Consider the following 17,854-nt stretch of genomic DNA (forward strand, 5'->3'; position numbering starts at 1 on the left):
ATATTTTTGTTTTTTAGTAGGAATTAGTCTCTGTATATATTAGTCTTTCATTTTCAATTTTGAACGGTTAATTGAAAAATATATACATATCAGATTTTGTTTCAACAGAATTCGTATTAAATATGTTTGACTTTTGTGGATCCTTACCAATTTATAAACGGCTTTTACGGAGATCTCAAACAGTTAATGTGGTTGACCAGAATAACAATTAAAATGTGACGTCCTAGTACCACCAATCTTATACTATTACTGTACTTTACCGATTTCAGGGGATTTAAAACGGAGAAGAAAACTTATTTGTAACCATAATTTATGAATAGTTTTGATGCAAGTCCAACTGAATTAAAAAAATATATACAGTATATAATTTAATTTGTAACTGATTCAATATTCTTTTTTTTTTTTTTACAGCATATTCTTTATATTTTTTCAAGGAAAAAGGTTGAAAATAAACATGGTATGGTCCAGTTTCATGTAGCCCGAATATACCAAACTGATTAATTTTACTGTTAACTTGACAATTTTTATTCATTTAACAACAGAGTGACTCTTTCTTTGACACAGGTTCAACAACCATTGAACCTGAATCGATACAACTTTAAGATTTGTATGTTCCATTAAACAAAACTTATCTGAATCCCTAACAATTGTTACTTATAAAAACTACTAAACATTCTGAGATAAGCTTCTAATCTCTGGCTCCTCCCCGTCTGCGACTCCAACGGTACAGTTCATCGAGTCAAACGTTAAATCAAGGAAGTACAACGAACAAACAAGAACGCAACAAGTTATGAACATCGGGATGGGACCAAAGATCCATAGGAACAAAGGCGATGAGAAGTAGAACGCTCTTAGTCCTAGCGACCAGAAGTAGCTCCCACGGTTAACCGTTGCAGCCACATAGTCTTGGTTTATCATGAGACCACCATGACCACGACCACCTGAGGAAACAGCCATGAGCTGTTTAAATGGGACATTGATGAGGATGCTTGCATGGCTGTAATAACGAATTGATTGGACGTTGAGGAGAAACGCGACTAGGAAACACACTAGGATCGCGAAGAACTTGAGCGAGAAGGCTCGATCGCTTTTGTCACCAAACACAAACCAAACGGAACGCTCTCCTGTACCGCTGGTCATAAGTACCGCGATTAGTGAACACAACATTATTGCCGTTGATGCCAATAGAGTTGACGCCATTATGTTATTCCTTAGCGTTTGTACCGCTAAAACGCCGTTTTTGGATGAATCCTGTGTTTCAGTAGTTGTATGTAATCTATTAGTACAAAAAATCTTAAAAATCCAACCAAAAAGAAAAGAAAATGGTGGAGGAAATAATGTACTTATTAAAGTTTTTAGAACTTTTTTTTTTTAATTCCCAGAAGTTGCAAAGCATCTTTTTAATGTGATTAGCTTTCACACATGAAGACTCATTTATTAAGGAAACTTCCAGAATCCGACAATTACGTAAAGAACTTTAAATACGAGAAAAGAAAAGATCTGAGAAGCAAAATGAAAAAGAAAATATATTTTGAATTTTTTTATACTACTTCAATGTAACAATTTCACTTGTCAATTTGTCATGAGCGATGCATGCATGATGAATATACTTATATTCATATTAATGAAAAGAAATATACTTATATTCTCAACAACACATCCTCCAACTCAGAAGGAACTGAAACCGTCGATAAGATTTTCTTTCCCAGGAAAATCTCTGTACATGCATGATACTACTTATCATCTATCAAATATTTTTTCAATCAATTTATCTTTATCGTTAATTATGTGTAAATTAATTCTATATGCAATACATATCCACGTGATATGCACAGGAATCTCCTTTGCTTATCCAACAACCCTTAAAATATTAACCAATAAGCAGGAATCAAATTATTATTTTTCTGCATTTTCCAGAAAACCTCATGCATAAACCATATGGAGAGATCTAGATATATATATATATATATGTGAAAAACTGAAAAAATATTTAAAGTTTAAAACCAAAGGCAAAGATATATAAAAAAAATAAGGAAAAAATTCGAACCTCCATCATGGCTTGGACCCAAAGGCGGCGATTGAAAGCGTTGAGGCCAACAACGGTGGAAGATGGACGGTTGATGATACGGTAGAGAAGCCATAGATGATATAACACCATCAAAGCCAGTCCTAAAGGAACCAGTGTGTAATCCAAATACTCACGCTTCATCGTCTTTAGATCGAGAGATAGATCACAAGAAATTGTAACCAACAAATAAAATAAAAGAGATTGAAGGAGATTGAGAGAATCAAAGTGGAGTACGGGTCTTACGTGGACCCTCTCGTATCTAATGCTCTCTAATTTGTTTTTGAGCTTCTCCCTGATTCTCAGCCGTTTCCTCTTACTCTCCCAACCTCTTCTATTTATAGATTTGAGTCTATATATATAAAACGTGTTAATGTTAATAGTTAACTAGTATGTATATAAGGCCTATAAATCTTTACTTGTAAAAGACAAGCCATAGCTGTTAAGTTTGGAAAAATGATTGTCTGCTACTTGATTTATACGCCAACATATAGCCATACATACAAACAATATAAACATCTTATTAACTATGTGAATTATTGTCATCAACATAAGGACATCCATAAACAAACATAGGTTATGTGTGCAACACTATAAATATTCGAGGTCTGCCGGAATCCAGCGTTGACCAGAGTTTACCGACGTTGACCAGTATTGACCGGCGTTGACCAGAAAAAAATATTCAAAATTTTTTTTTTTCTTCTAAAAATAACAATGATTTTGTTTTTATGTATTTTTGATAAATAAATAAAAAAGATAAATGATTTGTATAATTTACAAAAACAACATATAACAACAAAAAAATACAAGAAAATTATTTACCAAAATAAAAATAAAAATAATATGAAAAAAAAAAGAATTTGTGGTATATAAAGTAACTAATTTTGTTAAGCCTAGGGGTTAACAACTCTCATTCATCCCTCTTAATTAACAAATCAGAATACAATAATATGACATGTCATATCATATTTTTAAAAAGGGATATTTTATTAATAAAATTATGTCAGTTTGGGTTTACAAAAGAGTGGTTAGAATATACATTTTACATTTAAACGAAATTATATGTTGGTTTGAGTTTACAAAAAAAGTGGCTAGGGTTTAGATTTTACTATTAAATAAAATTATATGCTTGTTTAGATTTATAAAAGAGTGTTTAGGGTTTAGATTTTACAATTAAATAAAATTATATATCGGTTTGAGTTTATAATAAATGGTTAGGGTTTTAGATGTGATAATTAAAAACTGTAATATAATATTAAAATTAACAATTTTAAAATTGATTGATCAACATATTTTGTTTCTTTAGTTAAGATTTGTTTCCTTAATTTAAAAGGGATGAATAAGAGAGGTTCGCCCGTAAGGGTAAACCCACAAATTGTCTGTTTCTTAATACAGAAAATATACCAAAAATAATATAATAAAACTATACCACCAAAATTTGATATGTAGTAGATTTTTTTATAAACAATAACAAATTTATATTCTTTCTATTTAAATATTATTTTTAATTTTGTATTTTCAAAAATACATAAAAACAAAATTATTATTATTAGGAAAAACAAATATTTTTTGAATATTTTTTTCTGGTCAACAGCGGTCAACGCCGGTCAACACCGGTAAATATTGGTCAACGTCGGCCAATACCGGTCAACGCCGGATTCCGGCTAACCTCGAATATTTATGGTGTTGTAGACATAACATATGTTTGTTTATGTATGTCCTTATGTGATGACAATAATTGACGTAGTTAACAAAACATTTATATTGTTTGTATGTGTGGCTATGTGTTGGTGTATACTTCAAGTAGCTGCCAATCATTTTTCCGTTAAGTTTGGACCGGCCGTTGCTATTTGGCATTCGTACTTATAAGTAATGTAAAATAAATACACGTTTTATTTACTAAGTGAAATTAATATACTATTTGACATCTAGTTGAAACTTGAAAGTTTGAAACGAATCCCAAAATCCTTCGTCATTTAAAGTTTTAAACTTTTAATTACCATTTTACTATTGGATGCAAAGATTTACAAATAATTGCTAGAACCACTAAACGAAAAGTTCAGATCCAAATTCACGGGAATTCCGAAGCAGTTATAGATTATAAAGACTACAAAATTTTAAGTTTTAAACAGTTGCTATTATAAAGGACATATCATAAATATCTTATTTACAAATTAAAAAGGACACAACCTTTGTACCTATCAAAAAAATATTTTAAGAAATCTTTAGAAAATTATTTAAAATATAAAAAGTAAACAATATTAAATTAATTATTAATTAGTTTTGTATCCACCACTTTATTATTAATTCATGTAGACCATTTGTAGTCAAAAGTTCCATCAGTGAATTCACCACATAAAAATTGAAAAAGGCATGCACAAGATGTTATCTAATTTTGTTTGTCAAACAACTCACACTCCAAAGATTTTTCTTTCAACAACTCCCAACTCAAAAGCATGCAAAAGGTTTCTATAACTAATAATATTAATGTAGTACAACAAATAGACCAATAAATATTGTATCTTTATTATTAAAATAACTAAAAGCTACTTTTGTCCCTTAAAGATTGATGTTTGAGAGTTTTTATACAAATTAAGAAATAATGATTATTAAATTTAATTACAATAATGTTTTTTATTAAAAAATATTATATTTGTATAGACCAATAACTATATATTCAGATTTTCAAATTTTCTTAATGATTATTTCTTGAAGTTTACAAAAATTAATACTAATTAACTAAAAGTGGTAGAACATCAATTTTTGTTGGAAATGGAAAAGCTATAGAATATCAATCTTTAAGGGACTGACAGAGGGAGTATCTTATTCCATCTTATTATATAAAACTTAGTTTTAAAAGTTAGTAACTCACCAGATTATGACACGTGTTAGTTTTAACGATAAGAGATTAAAATTAAAAACTCACGAGATCATAATACATGTCAGTTTTAACAATTAAATATCAAAGTTAATAACTCATCAGATCGTGACACGAGTCAATTTTAACGATCAGAAATCATATATCAAAGTTAGTTACTCATCAGATGGTGACACATGTCAATTTTAACGATAAAAAATCACAGTTTTCAAGCTTGGTAAAATGATGCATACAATAAATATAATCTTATTATATTAATTTTTTTTGTTAATCCTAAAAGAAAAATGATTGTAAATAAACCCCTCTATATAAGAAAATAGATGATAACATATTTTTCACCAAACAAAATAATTTCGACTAGCTTCGTTTTTCTTGGTAAAATTTTCTTCTTTAATTTTTTTATTAACCTTTTGTTTGACACATCATCGTTCTTGAACAAGTATCAAAGACAATTTGTTTGTTGTCTAATCGAAACAACTATATAAAAAGATTCCTAGATATTCCACGTGTTTTTCGTCGTCGTTTCTTTGAATTTTGTTTCGTTTCTCAATTTCATAATGCATACTACGCAATCTTTGACTTTGAAGTGTTAACAAAGTTTCTTATGCATAATAACTAAGGTTTTTGGGATTAACAAATTTCTCACTGTGTTATTATTATTTCTATTAATTTGCAGGAGATTTCGCATAAAAAAAAAGATGAATACACAAATGCAAGATAACAACAGAGATATATAACATTAGATCAACTAAACAGAAAGCATTCTTAACATCAAACGATAATACGTCTTACAAGAAAGTGGGAAGCAAGAAACTTTAAAAAAACAATAGGCTTAGTGGAATAAATTTTCTCATAAAATAGAAAAGGGATTAAAGAAAATATACAGAAAATTATTAATTCTAAAAAATGTAAATACTCACTTCTATTAGTTTTATATAAACATAGATCATCTCATATTATTCATCTAACAAAATAATTTATTCAAAACTATTGCTTTCAACTTTGTTCTATTAGTCAAACTTTTTTAATGGGAAGACAAATTTTCCTTTTTTTTAAAACCAAAATATACTCCTACTTTCTACTTTTTCAGTTTGGAATAGGTAAGATTAATATGTTGACCAAAAAAAATGGAAGATTAAAATTTATTGTAGTAGTTTTAGTTGTTTTATTTAATTTATATTTTCATCTTTGAATTATTTGAGATTCATATATTACCGTGCTTATACTTTTCTATTATTTCATTAATTATGTCAAATTAATTTTCTTCTAATTTCAACCTTGATTGGTTGGTCATAGACCTTTTTTTGTGCAAACATAATTGTTACAATTCGTTCAATCTCAAAAGGAGATAAAGAGGAGAAGGTTATCAACCTAATGGTTGGATAAAATAGGCTAATCAAACAAAAGCCTACAACAAATATAGATAGATTGGAAAAACATAAATCATTGTTGATAGATCCATAGGAGCTTGGAGACAGAGACTACATCATGGTGTGTCAAAGAAACTTCCATGAAATACATTGGGAAATTTAACATTAGTTACTATCAAAAGATTTTGTAACGTTGGAAAAGAGTCTTTAGTTTCATTGGTTGTTGGAGCAAGCTACTTTAAGATAGCTAAAAGACGTGAACATATTCTCTCTACATAGGAGGAGGGCATAGCCGAGGTTCTCTCTACGGTGAAGGAGGTTGGACGCAAAGTTATCTCCCCAATAGAAGAAGGCGGAGCAAAGGTTCTCTCCATGGTAGAAGAGGTTGGACGCAAGGTTCTCTCCATGGTGGAGAAGGTTGGACGCAAGGTTCTCTCCATAAGGAAGGAGGGCAGAACCGAGGTTCTCTCCATGGTTAGTCATACACTATTGTGATGTAATTTATTTTGGGAAAATTGGAAAAAATGACATTTTTTTCAAAAAATGTCCATCTATACTCTTTTTTTTAGGTTTGGTGAAATAGAGTTTATATTAATAAAAACTCAATTTTACCCTCACTTTTTAAAACCACCTAATATAAACGAAAATACAATAAAATCATGTTAAATTATTCACAAAAAATTTAAAATAAAAAGGAATAAAAACTGAGATACAAAAACCTCTATACGAACCAGAGTTTTTTACACTGAAAAGGAATGAAAACTCTTTTCACTCCCAATTATTTTTTTTACCAAATCGTAAGAAACCAAAAAAGACAGCGACGGCGAGGGTGTTCTTCAGCTAGTTCTCCCGATTAATCGACGGCGGTGAGTTTCTTTTTATCATTCTTTTCTCATCTGGGCGAATCTTCTTCCTTGATTCGTCCTCCTTCGGATTTGTTTTCCTTTTTATTCTTGCGACTTATGTTTTTATTTGCTCCCATGATTTTGTTTGCTCCCATCGCTCAATCTTTTGATTCTCTTCACATCGTTTGATATTCGGCTTTATATTACAATGTAAATTACTCTAGAATTCTCAATTTCTATAGATTTAGGAGTTGCATGTTGATTTTCTTAATCGGTTTTGAATTTGTATTACTAAATTGAGCTATGAGAGATGAGAACATTGAAATTGTTGCAATGCTTGTCAAAATCGGCTTCATATTACAATGTAAATCACTCTAGAATTCTCAATTTTAATAGATTTAGGAGTTGCATGTTGATTTTCTTAATCGGTTTTTATTTGTATTACTAAATTGAGCTATGAGAGATGAGAACATTGAAATTGTTGCAATGCTTGTCTTGTTTTTTAATTTTGTTAGATTTAAAAGTTGATTTGGTCGCTTATGAACTTTTCTTGGTTTCATTTTTGGTGTGATAGTTATTTGATTGTAATAGGTTTGATAGCTTGAGTTGGTGATTGCAATGTTTTGTATTAAATTGTCAATTTTGTTAGATTTAAAAGTTGGTTTGATCGATTATGAACTGTTCTTGGTTTCATGTTTGGTTTGATAGTTATTGCTTTTGGATTATTGCTTTTGGATTTTTTTGATTCTCTCTGATTCGTCCCCTTTTGTACAGGGTTGTATTTTTGGGGGTTTGTGGTTGTTGGGGAGCTACTCTGAGTTGAATTGAGTTGTTAGTTTGTAATTCACTCTGTTTCTTGGTTGGGGTTGATCCTGTTTTCAAGTAGTGCATGAGTTTGATAGTTATTCGATAGAAATATGTTTTATGTTTCATGTTTGGCTTGTCTCTTATCTTTCGTCATCTTTGACTAAGTAGTAACCTCGCTTTGAACTCTCTCTTTGGGGGTTGTCTAATCTGACACGTTCCTCTGTCTGGCTTGTCTTGGTTCATCTTGATCTAATTGTTTCATAGTTTTTCAATTTTGTTAGATTTAAAAGTTGGTTTGATCGCTTATGAACTGTTCTTGGTTTCATGTTTGGTTTAGTAGTTATTTGATAGTAATATGTTTTATGTTTCGCATGTTAGGTGTATATGAGCAATATTAGCTTGTTGAACATGGATGGCAAAGACGGATCAAGCAAAGTGATATCAGGTACTTTTATTAATTTTGTTATTTGTTTTTTTTACTCTGTTGAGAGCTTTTTTCTGATATTTCTAACAACTCTTATTGTTGTGTTTGATTTTTTTTTGTTAATCTTTTGTTCAGGCGTTGATTATCCCAAACGCATTTTCAGATATGGTGATGAACCACAAGTGAAGCAGATAAACAATAGCTGCAGAATGTCTATCTTGACAAGAATCAAGGATGCTTTGCCAACCGAGTATGAGCAAGTGAAGAGTGATCCTGTCTTTGCGAATCTGTTTGCCATTTACGAAAATGGTTTAGGCTACTCTGCTCGTTTGATAACAGCATCATGTGTAGGCAGTTGATCACAGAGAAGAAACATGAGCTTTGGTTTGTGTTTGGAAGGAAGCCAATGAGATTTTCGATGCAAGAATATTATGCAGTCACGGGACTCAAATGCAAGGATGATTTCAGGTTAGATTTGAAATCTTGGAATGAAGATAGTTGGAAGAAGGACAAAGGTTTTTGGGCTAGACTATTGAAGAGAGATGGGGAGATTACCATTAAAAGGCTGATGGATGTGCACCTACTAGAAGTTCACAAGTGGGAACCTGAAGACAAGCTAAGATTTGTATATGTGTGCGTCATAGCTGGTTTGGTAATGGCTAAGGACGAGAAGAAAAAGATCCCTCTCTCATACATCAAGTTGGTGATGGATCTTGATAAGTTGAGAGCTTATCCTTGGGGTTTACATTCTTTTGACTACCTTGTGACCTCGATCATGGACACAAGAAAGGAGTTGAAGAAGACCAACAGTTATATTCTTAATGGCTTCTCCTTTGCACTTCAAGTATGGTTTATGGAAGCAATTCCAGTGATTGGAGAATTGTTGGGAGAAAAGATCAACGAGGAATTCACAAACGGTGCTAGATGTTCTAACTGGAAGGGAGCTGCAAAAGTGTCTTATCAAGACATTATCATCATAGAGCAATCTATTGGACCAAAGGTTAGTAATTTATTTTCTCTATTCTTCTTTAATTGTCATGGTCTGAATATGGTTCTGTTTTTTTGACTATTGCTTAACCAAAATTTTTATGTATGTGTTTTTGGTAGGATATCGTCTATCCATACATCTCGAGGTCAGGAAATTTTGACATAATCGATGATGTAGAGTGTTTTAGGCATGATGAGATCGATGATGTGGGAGTCAAAAACGTAAACCATTTGGTGCAATCTGGTTACGATTTTAGAGACCATGAGTGGGGTCATGTTGAAAGTAATGATGTTGAAGAAGAGAAGATAGAGGAGGTTGTAAACGAAGATGATCATGTTAAAAAGGAAAGTGATGGAGACAATCAATTGTCTGGGTTGGAGAGTAGCGAGAAGAAGCAAGATGTAGATGTGGGAGCATCAAGCATGAAGAAGAGAAAGACAAAGCATATTGATCATGGTGCAGAGAGTCGAAAAATGCAATTCCTATGTCAGCGAGCCGCAACGTCATACACTCATGGTTTTGATGAAGAAATAAAATCATTCATTAAAGGTATGTTTGAAGCTTCTTTCAAGCCTTTTAAGGAAGAAATAGGCCAGCGATTGAAGAAGATGGAGGAGGATGTATCAGAAGTGAAGGAGATACTATCGACTATAGCATCAACTTCGACACAAGCCACACCACCATCCTTTAAACCAAAAGATGTGGTAAGTCAATAAATAATTTATAAGCTTTGGTTTGTATCATATCGACTATATGATTTTGTCAAACTTATTGATTTATATTTTTGACACAGGGGAAATCACCATCCGTTCAACCAAAGAGTTTGGTACGTAAAAAGTAACTTGGTAAAAGTTGTCTTCGTTTTAATGTTTTGGAAAATGGCTGCGTTTTTTTGTTTTTTTTTTAAATTCGGCTTTGTAAGTTATTTGAAAATATTTGGCTAATTGTAAACTTAAGTATTGTAATTGTCTTTGTGAACTTATGTATTGTATTGTAATCATTAAACTTTCTTTGAATTTATTTGTTTCTAAACATTAAACTTTGTTTGATCTTTTCATTGACAGGAAGATAACTTTCTTTTTGATGATTTGTTCACCAAATCGGGTGCCATAGACCTTAATATTGACAGTCAAGATTTATTGGGCACTCAAGATTTCTTAGCGAAAACAGTAGGACATCTTTCGCAAAAACCATGTGTACCTGGAGTTGATCCTCCAATAGATGCGGGAAAGTATGACGAGGATGCTGATTTGGTTTTTGTCTCCGAAGTTAGATGGAATGCTTTGGAAGCATGGCTAAGGAATCATAGGTACGTGTTCTTATTTTTATTCTAAGCATCAGTTTGATAATTGTCGAGATTTTAAAAATTTTAGCTTACAAATTACTATTTTTTCACAGTTACGAGCAACTTAAGTTTGGTCCATCGGTAATTAATCATGAATTGCTAAACCATGTCATTACTCACTGCAAGTGGCTGCACAATCCAGTAAGTATTAACTTGATTTCTTCAATACTTAATTTGTTAATTATTTTACCATGGTTAAATTTAAATTTCACTTTTATTTGTTTTCAAGGAAATGGATGCAATGATGTATTTATTCCGGGAGAAAACATCTTTAGGTGAAATGAAGGCAGACCGTGTTGGTTTCATGAATTGCATGTTCAGTGAGAGAATCAAAGTGGAATACACCAAGTACTTGAAGACAAAGCGGCAGCACAAATGGGATAGTAGACTTCTCGAGTATGCTAATGGTGAGTTTCCTTCTCACGGAAAGACAGGAAAACAATGGGGTACAGATGTTGACAGGATATACGCTCCGATTTGCGTCAACGGCAACCACTGGATTTCTGTTTGCGTTAACTTCGTCTTAAGAACTGTTGAAGTCTTCGACTGTGCTGGATACAAGAATAGAAGGTATGTCGAGTGTTTCGCAACGTGCATCCCAAGGATTTTGAAAGAAATTAATGCAAAGGTGAATGGAAAAGCATCTCTTTTGACACCATATGAAATCATAGACATGAAGGTGCTCTCCGATTTGAATAAGTCGCATAGCGATTGCGGGGTCTATGCATTGAAATACATCGAGTGTCATATGAAATCTCTAAGTTTGGATTTGATGAGCGATGAGAACATCAAATATGCGCGCTTGAAGATTGCTGTCGATCTGTGGGAAGCTGCAAAGGATCCAATATTACTTGAGCGTATGAAGAACTATGTCCCTCCAAAGTCTGAGTCTCACCATATCGAAATTGACTGATTTGTTTCATCTTTTTAGTATGTCTTTAGTTTCACACATTGTATGACTTTCGTTTCTTTTTTTTTGAGCTTAATTTATGATATGATTTTTGTTTTTAGTTTTAGCTTAATGATATGACTTTGTTTTTTTTTTTTTTTTAGCTTAATATATGATATGATTTTTGTTTTTTGTTTTAGCTTAATATATGATATGACTTTGTTTTTTTTTTTTTTTTAGCTTAATATATGATATGATTTTTGTTTTTTGTTTTAGCTTAATATATGATATGACTTTGTTTTTTTTTTTTAGCTTAATATATGATATGATTTTTGTTTTTTGTTTTAGCTTAATATATGATATGACTTTGGTTTTTTTTGTTTGTTTTAGCTTAATATCTGATATGATTTTTGTTTTTTGTTTTAGCTTAATATATGATATGAGTTTGGTTTTTTGGAAAATATGAGCTTAATATATGATATGACTTTGATTTTTTGTTTCATCTTTTTATGATGTCGATGGTTTCTTCACCAATTCTATCAAACAAATAAACATACTTTTAAGTCTGGTTTAATACCAAACCGGACTTTTTTTTAATTTCGTTTAATACCAAACCTGAATTTCTTTAATTTCATTTAAAACCAAACCGGCTATCTTTAATTTGGTTTAAGAGCTAATCATAAATTAAAAACTTAACCCGATTATTTACGAATAAACACATAAATCCCAAATTTTAAGAAACCTAATATCGACCTGGTACCCAATCGATTGCGAGAAGATGATGAGCAATGTATCAAGCAATTCGACTGGATCGAATAATTCCCGTGCAAGAGTAAGAGTGGTTGGTGTTCCAAGGAGATGTTGGTGCGGGGAAGGAATTATAGCACTTATATCAAAATCTGATCCCAATCCTTACAGGAGATACTATCGTTGTGGATTTGCTGCATCAAACAAGGTAAATTGATTTGTTTACACGTTTTGTATATTTTTCGTTTTTGATTATAACAGTTGGGATTCTTGTAGCTTAGGAACGATGATCACACCTTTAAATGGGTTGATGAGGCTTTAGTCAACGAGATAGATACACTCACTGCAAAGAATATTGAATTTGAGAAGCACCTCAAAGATTTCAAAACTGAGAGATTGGAGTTTGAGAAAATAGTTGATGAGAAGATGGAGAAGGAGATATTTGAGAAGATAGAGGATGCTTTGGCTAAAGCAAAAGCAAGCAATAAGAAGATGATGGTGATCATAGTGATATTGTGCATGTTCATGATTGGATGCAGCAAATTACTAGGTTGAGTGTATGAACATGATCATGTGTTTTTTTTTTTTTTTTTTTTGAAATTTGTTAGCTTGTTTCCCTTTTGACCTTCACCTTCAAATTATGGTTTGTTTACCTATGACAATGATCATGATTTTTTGGCCGAATTTGATAGTGTATGAAAAAGTTTAAACAAAAAGTAGAAATGAATAAATCAACCATAAACTGGGAAAAATGAAATGTATAAACCAATCCTCACAACTCAAGAGTAGAGTTTAAACAAATACTAGAAATAAACTGGGAAAAATGAAATGTATAAACCAGTCTTGACAACTCAAGAGTAGAGTTTAAACAAATACTAGAAATAAAAAATTCGACCATAACAAGCCACCTTACCTAAATTGGGACATCACATGTTGTTCGGTTGTGTCCTTCTTTACCACAACGGCTACACTTGTGTCTCTTCGACGATTGTGATTGTTGAGACGCTCTTATCTTGTCTTCAACTGTTTCATGTCTTCGTTTCCTTCGTCTACCAGGGTGTCTTCTTGATTCAGGTGGTAAAACTTTTGCAGCCTCAATGTGGTCAGGGACGCCCCATTCGCTCTCTAGAATACCTATTGGATTAACAGTCTCCTCATAGTACTCTCTCCAACTGGTAGTGCTATACATATCATCAGCATATGGATACATATCATTGCCTATATCAAAAGCTCCTTTGATGGCGTGTCTGCAAGGGAGTTTGCCCATTTGGAACTTCCCACATGTACATGTCCTTTAACTTGTATTATGTTTCTTCCAATCGGATAACTTTTAAAGTATTTACCTTTCACTATTCTTCTTGACATCTTCTTCTCCACCTTAACAGTTAAAGGATCTTTCTGCTTGGCACTTAATTCTCTACGCTCAAAAAACCAGCGTGTTAACATTTCTCTGATGCTGTCTAGTAAAGGGATTACTGGATACTCTCTAGGTGATCTCAAAGCTGAATTGATCGACTCTGCAGCATTGTTTGTGTTCTGGTCATATCTATATCCAGGGAAATGGCATCGAGCCCATTTTTTAACCTCAGCATCCTCTAGGTACTCTCCAATCGCAGGACTGATGTTGCAAATATCTCCAAAAAGTTTTTGAAACTCTGCAACTCTATAAGCTTTAGACGCTCTTGAAACCAAGTCAGCCACACCCCTTCCCATGTGATATATAATAACATTACCAATCAAGTGGTGGATGCAAATACCATGAGTAGACAATGGATAGATTTTTTCAACTGATTTGCTAATTGACACATGCCTATCTGAAATGAAAGATAAATCTTTCTCATCTCCAATAACAACCTTTAGTTGCTCAAAAAACCACGCCCATGAAGAATCATTCTCAGAATCAGCAATTCCAAATGCTATTAGATACAAATTAGAGTTCCCATCTACTGCTGTAGCAACTAGTAGAACTCCTTTGTATTTGTTCTTCAAAAATGTTCCATCAACCACAATAACTTTCCTCATTCCCTTGTAAAATCCTCTTATTGACTGACCAAAAGACGTAAACAGATACTTGAATCTACTCTCGCAATCAACTTCATAATTTGTATACGTACCCGGATTCGCTTCTTGTATCATGTACAAGTATTTTGGTATTTTAGCATAACTCTTCTCAGGAATTCCTCTAACTTCATTCACTGCATACTCATGAGACTCCCATGCCTGAGAGTAAGTTAAATCACAACCACACTCTGTACGAATAATATTGATGGTATCATTCGGTTTAGGCCCTTCCAATACACCCTCATAATTCTGCATAATGAGATGTCCAATTGTTTTAGCTGAAGGTGTCCTACAAAATTTCTTCTTCTTCGAAGGAGCACAAGTATGGTCCCCCACAAACTTGTTGATCTTGAAATACGTAGACCCATTTAAACACTCAGCATGCAGACTCCATTTGCAAACATCCTCAATGCAGCGTATACACCAGAATATTGTATCAGATTTCGTAACCCTATAGTCACAGTTGTACCTCATAGCATACAACTCCATTGTTGCTTGTAACACTTATTTGCTTTTGAAATATTGACCCCTCCTTACGCTCACACCTTTCAACGACGTTCCAATACCATAACCGGCGTTTTCGTCGGATGTCTTCTTCCCTAAAACATCCCTACGTTTGGCATCATCAATACCCACAAATAAAGCTAGGTTTTCATTTGGTCTACCATCGCCATCTTCAACACTTGAAACCCCTGGTTCTTTATTCAAATCCAATTTGACTTTGCTCCCAACATCCTCAACACCCCCTTTAAATGTCACACACAAATTTACTGTTTTCTTCTTTTTATAGTATGAAAGAAAATTTGTGACCTGGCTATTATTCATCATAACGACAGGAGGACAATCAGCAGTGAGATATGTGGGTAAAAAACTTAGCTCCATATCAACCATACTAGGCTCTACTCCATAGGCTTCTGAAACCATAATCTTCAATTCTTCATGTGTTGTACTCGATTCCAAAGTTAGTAATCTTCCACGATTGTCTTCATCAATAATAAATCTCCACTCATGATTGTCAAACAATCTCCACTCTCCACTCTTAACATAGATGTGCATTGCCATGGCTCGAAAATGGTGAAAAGAATTGGGAGAAAACGGTTTAACACACCACTAAACGAAAACGATTAGGGTTGTTTTAAAAATTTCTAAAATCATTAGAAAACTATATCTAGATATCGTAGAACAGAATCTTAACAAATTATTACGATTTTACCTAATTATTAGATAAATATTGAGTTTCCTATTCCAAATATTCACTTTCTATATTTAGCAATCACTAAAAGTTTCAGAGTATACCATCTACTTTACCATAATAGATGTCAACTAATTTTCTCAGAGATAGAGTAAAAAGAATAAAACATATTCTACAGATTTCAGAGGCTAGAGTAAACCGTAGAAAGATTATACTAAAACGTTTAGAACATAGAGCAAATCATAGAATACAAATTCTGAATTTTGTAGAATTCAGTATTTTCGGCCCCTAAACTATTTAGAACAGAAACTATTCCTGAATTTAGTATAACATGTACAAAATGTTAGAACGTATCATCTTAAATTTTCAAAACAGCAGAAAACATTTTCTAAATTTTTTATATCAAATTTTGTCCATCAAAAAAACCACTTATACATTTTTTTTTTTTTGGAAAAAATTTATATTACCTCTACTATTGTATATCTACTTATTTACCTATATTTCACATTTTTAAACATGTTAAATTTGGGTTTTTCAATTCCTATGGGCAATTTTGGAAAAAATGACCATTTTCAAAAAAAGGTGTATATAGACAATTTTTTTTTTAGTGATCCTTTATTTCCAATTTTCCCATTTATTTTTTATTCAAAATGTTTTTTGAGCTACAATTTTAGTGATTAAAGAAACTATGCAAAAGTGAAAGTAAATAGACATATAATAGTTAGTTTAATTTGTTCATATACACATTTTCTAGATGGTGGTAAACAATATATTTGTAACATTAAATATACCTAGGTGTAAAAGATACACTTTTAATGGTAATATACATAAAAGATTTGTATATGGATATATATCAGTGTATTATAGCAAAATTGTTTTTTATAAATAATGTACAATAAATTTTCATAAATTTTTATTAAATTTTATTTTATTTACAAAACTTTAAATCCGCACATTGGACGGGTCTTTATCTAGTATATTAACTTTTGTAATTTACAAACTCCATTACAAAAAGTATATGTTAATATAATAACATAATTTATATAGTATAAAAAAGAGAATAAGGAAAATTTTATTTCAGCTATATATAAACAATTAATCAATATGTCACAATAAATTTTCAAATTTGATAATAGTTAATTTTTGTTTGTTAATTTATTACAACATTATTGAAAATATATGATCTAATATTAGTATGGTATGATTCATATTAGTATGGTATGATTGGACAAGTTCTCCTAGCAATACACGAACTTACGACGAACAACTATGCGATTTTGGTTTGTACCACAAATAACTAATTATTAATTACTACAAATTTAGTTATGATCCATAATAGTGAATATTGCTACTTATTCGTAGCTAATTACCACAAGAATAGTTACTAATTACTACAAATTTAGTTACAATCTAAAATAGTGAGTATATTTGTCACAAAAATATGATTACTTATTAGTAGCAATTTATCAAAAACTTAATTGGTATCTAAAGTTGTTACTATTTTTCACATATGACTACATTTTTACTACTTAATTTAAATTTTATCACTAATTAGTAATTAATCATTGTAAATATTTGCTATAAATTATATTTGTGACATATATCAAAACTATAACATCGACAATTTGTAGTGATGCAATTCTAGATCTCTCAATAAACTCTGTATATTAATCTATAAGAAATTGCATTTACTGAGACTCAAATTTCAAATTTGGTGTAAAATTATTAATAAAAATTTAGAATATATTAAAAAGTGGAATTATAAATAGCTCATTTTGGACCGATAAATTAAAATGTAGCTTTTTATTGAAAAAAATTAAAGAACCAGAAAAAAGGGGAAAATTTGAGGAAAGTGGAACCTTTTCAGAGAACACCAGAGGCCCACTACAGGTCCACCAACTATCTGTGACGTCCATCTTTATTTAGTTCACAGCTGATTCGGCAACGGTATATTCTTCGAGGGTTCCCCACCAACACGATGTTGCCATTTCTCTTATTATTATTGGTACAAAAACAACAACTCAATTACAAAATTCCCAAAAGGACAAAAATATTATAGGGTGATCAAAAGTTTTCCACGGCATTAAGAAAATTTAAGATTTTAAAAAATCCACAAGCATCACAATGCATCATGGTCCTCGTTAGGAATTGAGTATGTTGTACAAAATTAGTTACAAAGTACTTGCAAATAACTTAGTTTCCTCACTAGTCACTTCCATTCGAGAACTTGGAAGTGTTAACGA

General features: G+C 31.7%; 3 protein-coding genes and 2 pseudogenes across 3 annotated transcripts; 3 read left to right on the top strand and 2 right to left on the bottom strand.

The window, feature by feature from the left end:
• Positions 1 to 501: 501 nt before the first annotated feature.
• Positions 502 to 2,513, bottom strand: LOC104770932 (uncharacterized). Its single transcript, XM_010495408.3, has 2 exons — positions 2,048 to 2,513; positions 502 to 1,251 (listed from the first exon to the last, which is right to left on the bottom strand). The coding sequence occupies exons 1-2, from the start codon at positions 2,207 to 2,209 to the stop codon at positions 667 to 669; spliced, it is 747 nt and encodes a 248-aa protein (XP_010493710.2). The 5' UTR covers positions 2,210 to 2,513; the 3' UTR covers positions 502 to 666.
• Positions 2,514 to 8,349: 5,836 nt separating this feature from the next.
• On the top strand, positions 8,350 to 10,711 carry LOC147918886 (uncharacterized; annotated as a pseudogene).
• Positions 10,712 to 10,775: 64 nt separating this feature from the next.
• LOC147918887 (uncharacterized) lies at positions 10,776 to 11,635 on the top strand. Its single transcript, XM_087506541.1, has 2 exons — positions 10,776 to 10,863; positions 10,952 to 11,635. Exon 2 carries the CDS (start codon positions 10,955 to 10,957, stop codon positions 11,633 to 11,635), a length of 681 nt encoding a protein of 226 aa, XP_087362667.1. The 5' UTR covers positions 10,776 to 10,863; positions 10,952 to 10,954.
• Positions 11,636 to 12,392: 757 nt separating this feature from the next.
• On the top strand, positions 12,393 to 12,913 carry LOC104772552 (uncharacterized protein At4g04775-like). The gene is made up of 2 exons (XM_010497153.1): positions 12,393 to 12,566; positions 12,635 to 12,913. The coding sequence occupies exons 1-2, from the start codon at positions 12,393 to 12,395 to the stop codon at positions 12,911 to 12,913; spliced, it is 453 nt and encodes a 150-aa protein (XP_010495455.1).
• A 358-nt stretch (positions 12,914 to 13,271) lies between these two features.
• On the bottom strand, positions 13,272 to 14,908 carry LOC147918888 (uncharacterized; annotated as a pseudogene).
• Positions 14,909 to 17,854: the final 2,946 nt, after the last annotated feature.

This window comes from Camelina sativa, chromosome 20 (genome assembly GCF_030686135.1).
Source record: "Camelina sativa cultivar CO46 ecotype springtype chromosome 20, ASM3068613v1".
Taxonomy (NCBI): Eukaryota; Viridiplantae; Streptophyta; class Magnoliopsida; order Brassicales; family Brassicaceae; genus Camelina; species Camelina sativa.

Excerpts from the sequence above, each read along its gene's own strand:
- LOC104772552 (XM_010497153.1), top strand. The coding sequence starts at position 12,393 with ATGAGCAATGTATCAAGCAATTCGACTGGATCGAATAATTCCCGTGCA. Across the intron at positions 12,567-12,634 it reads GATTTGCTGCATCAAACAAG|CTTAGGAACGATGATCACAC; the intron begins GTAAATTGATTT and ends GGATTCTTGTAG.
- LOC104770932 (XM_010495408.3), bottom strand. The coding sequence starts at position 2,209 with ATGAAGCGTGAGTATTTGGATTACACACTGGTTCCTTTAGGACTGGCT. Across the intron at positions 1,252-2,047 it reads GGGTCCAAGCCATGATGGAG|GATTCATCCAAAAACGGCGT; the intron begins GTTCGAATTTTT and ends ACTGAAACACAG.
- LOC147918887 (XM_087506541.1), top strand. The coding sequence starts at position 10,955 with ATGGATGCAATGATGTATTTATTCCGGGAGAAAACATCTTTAGGTGAA.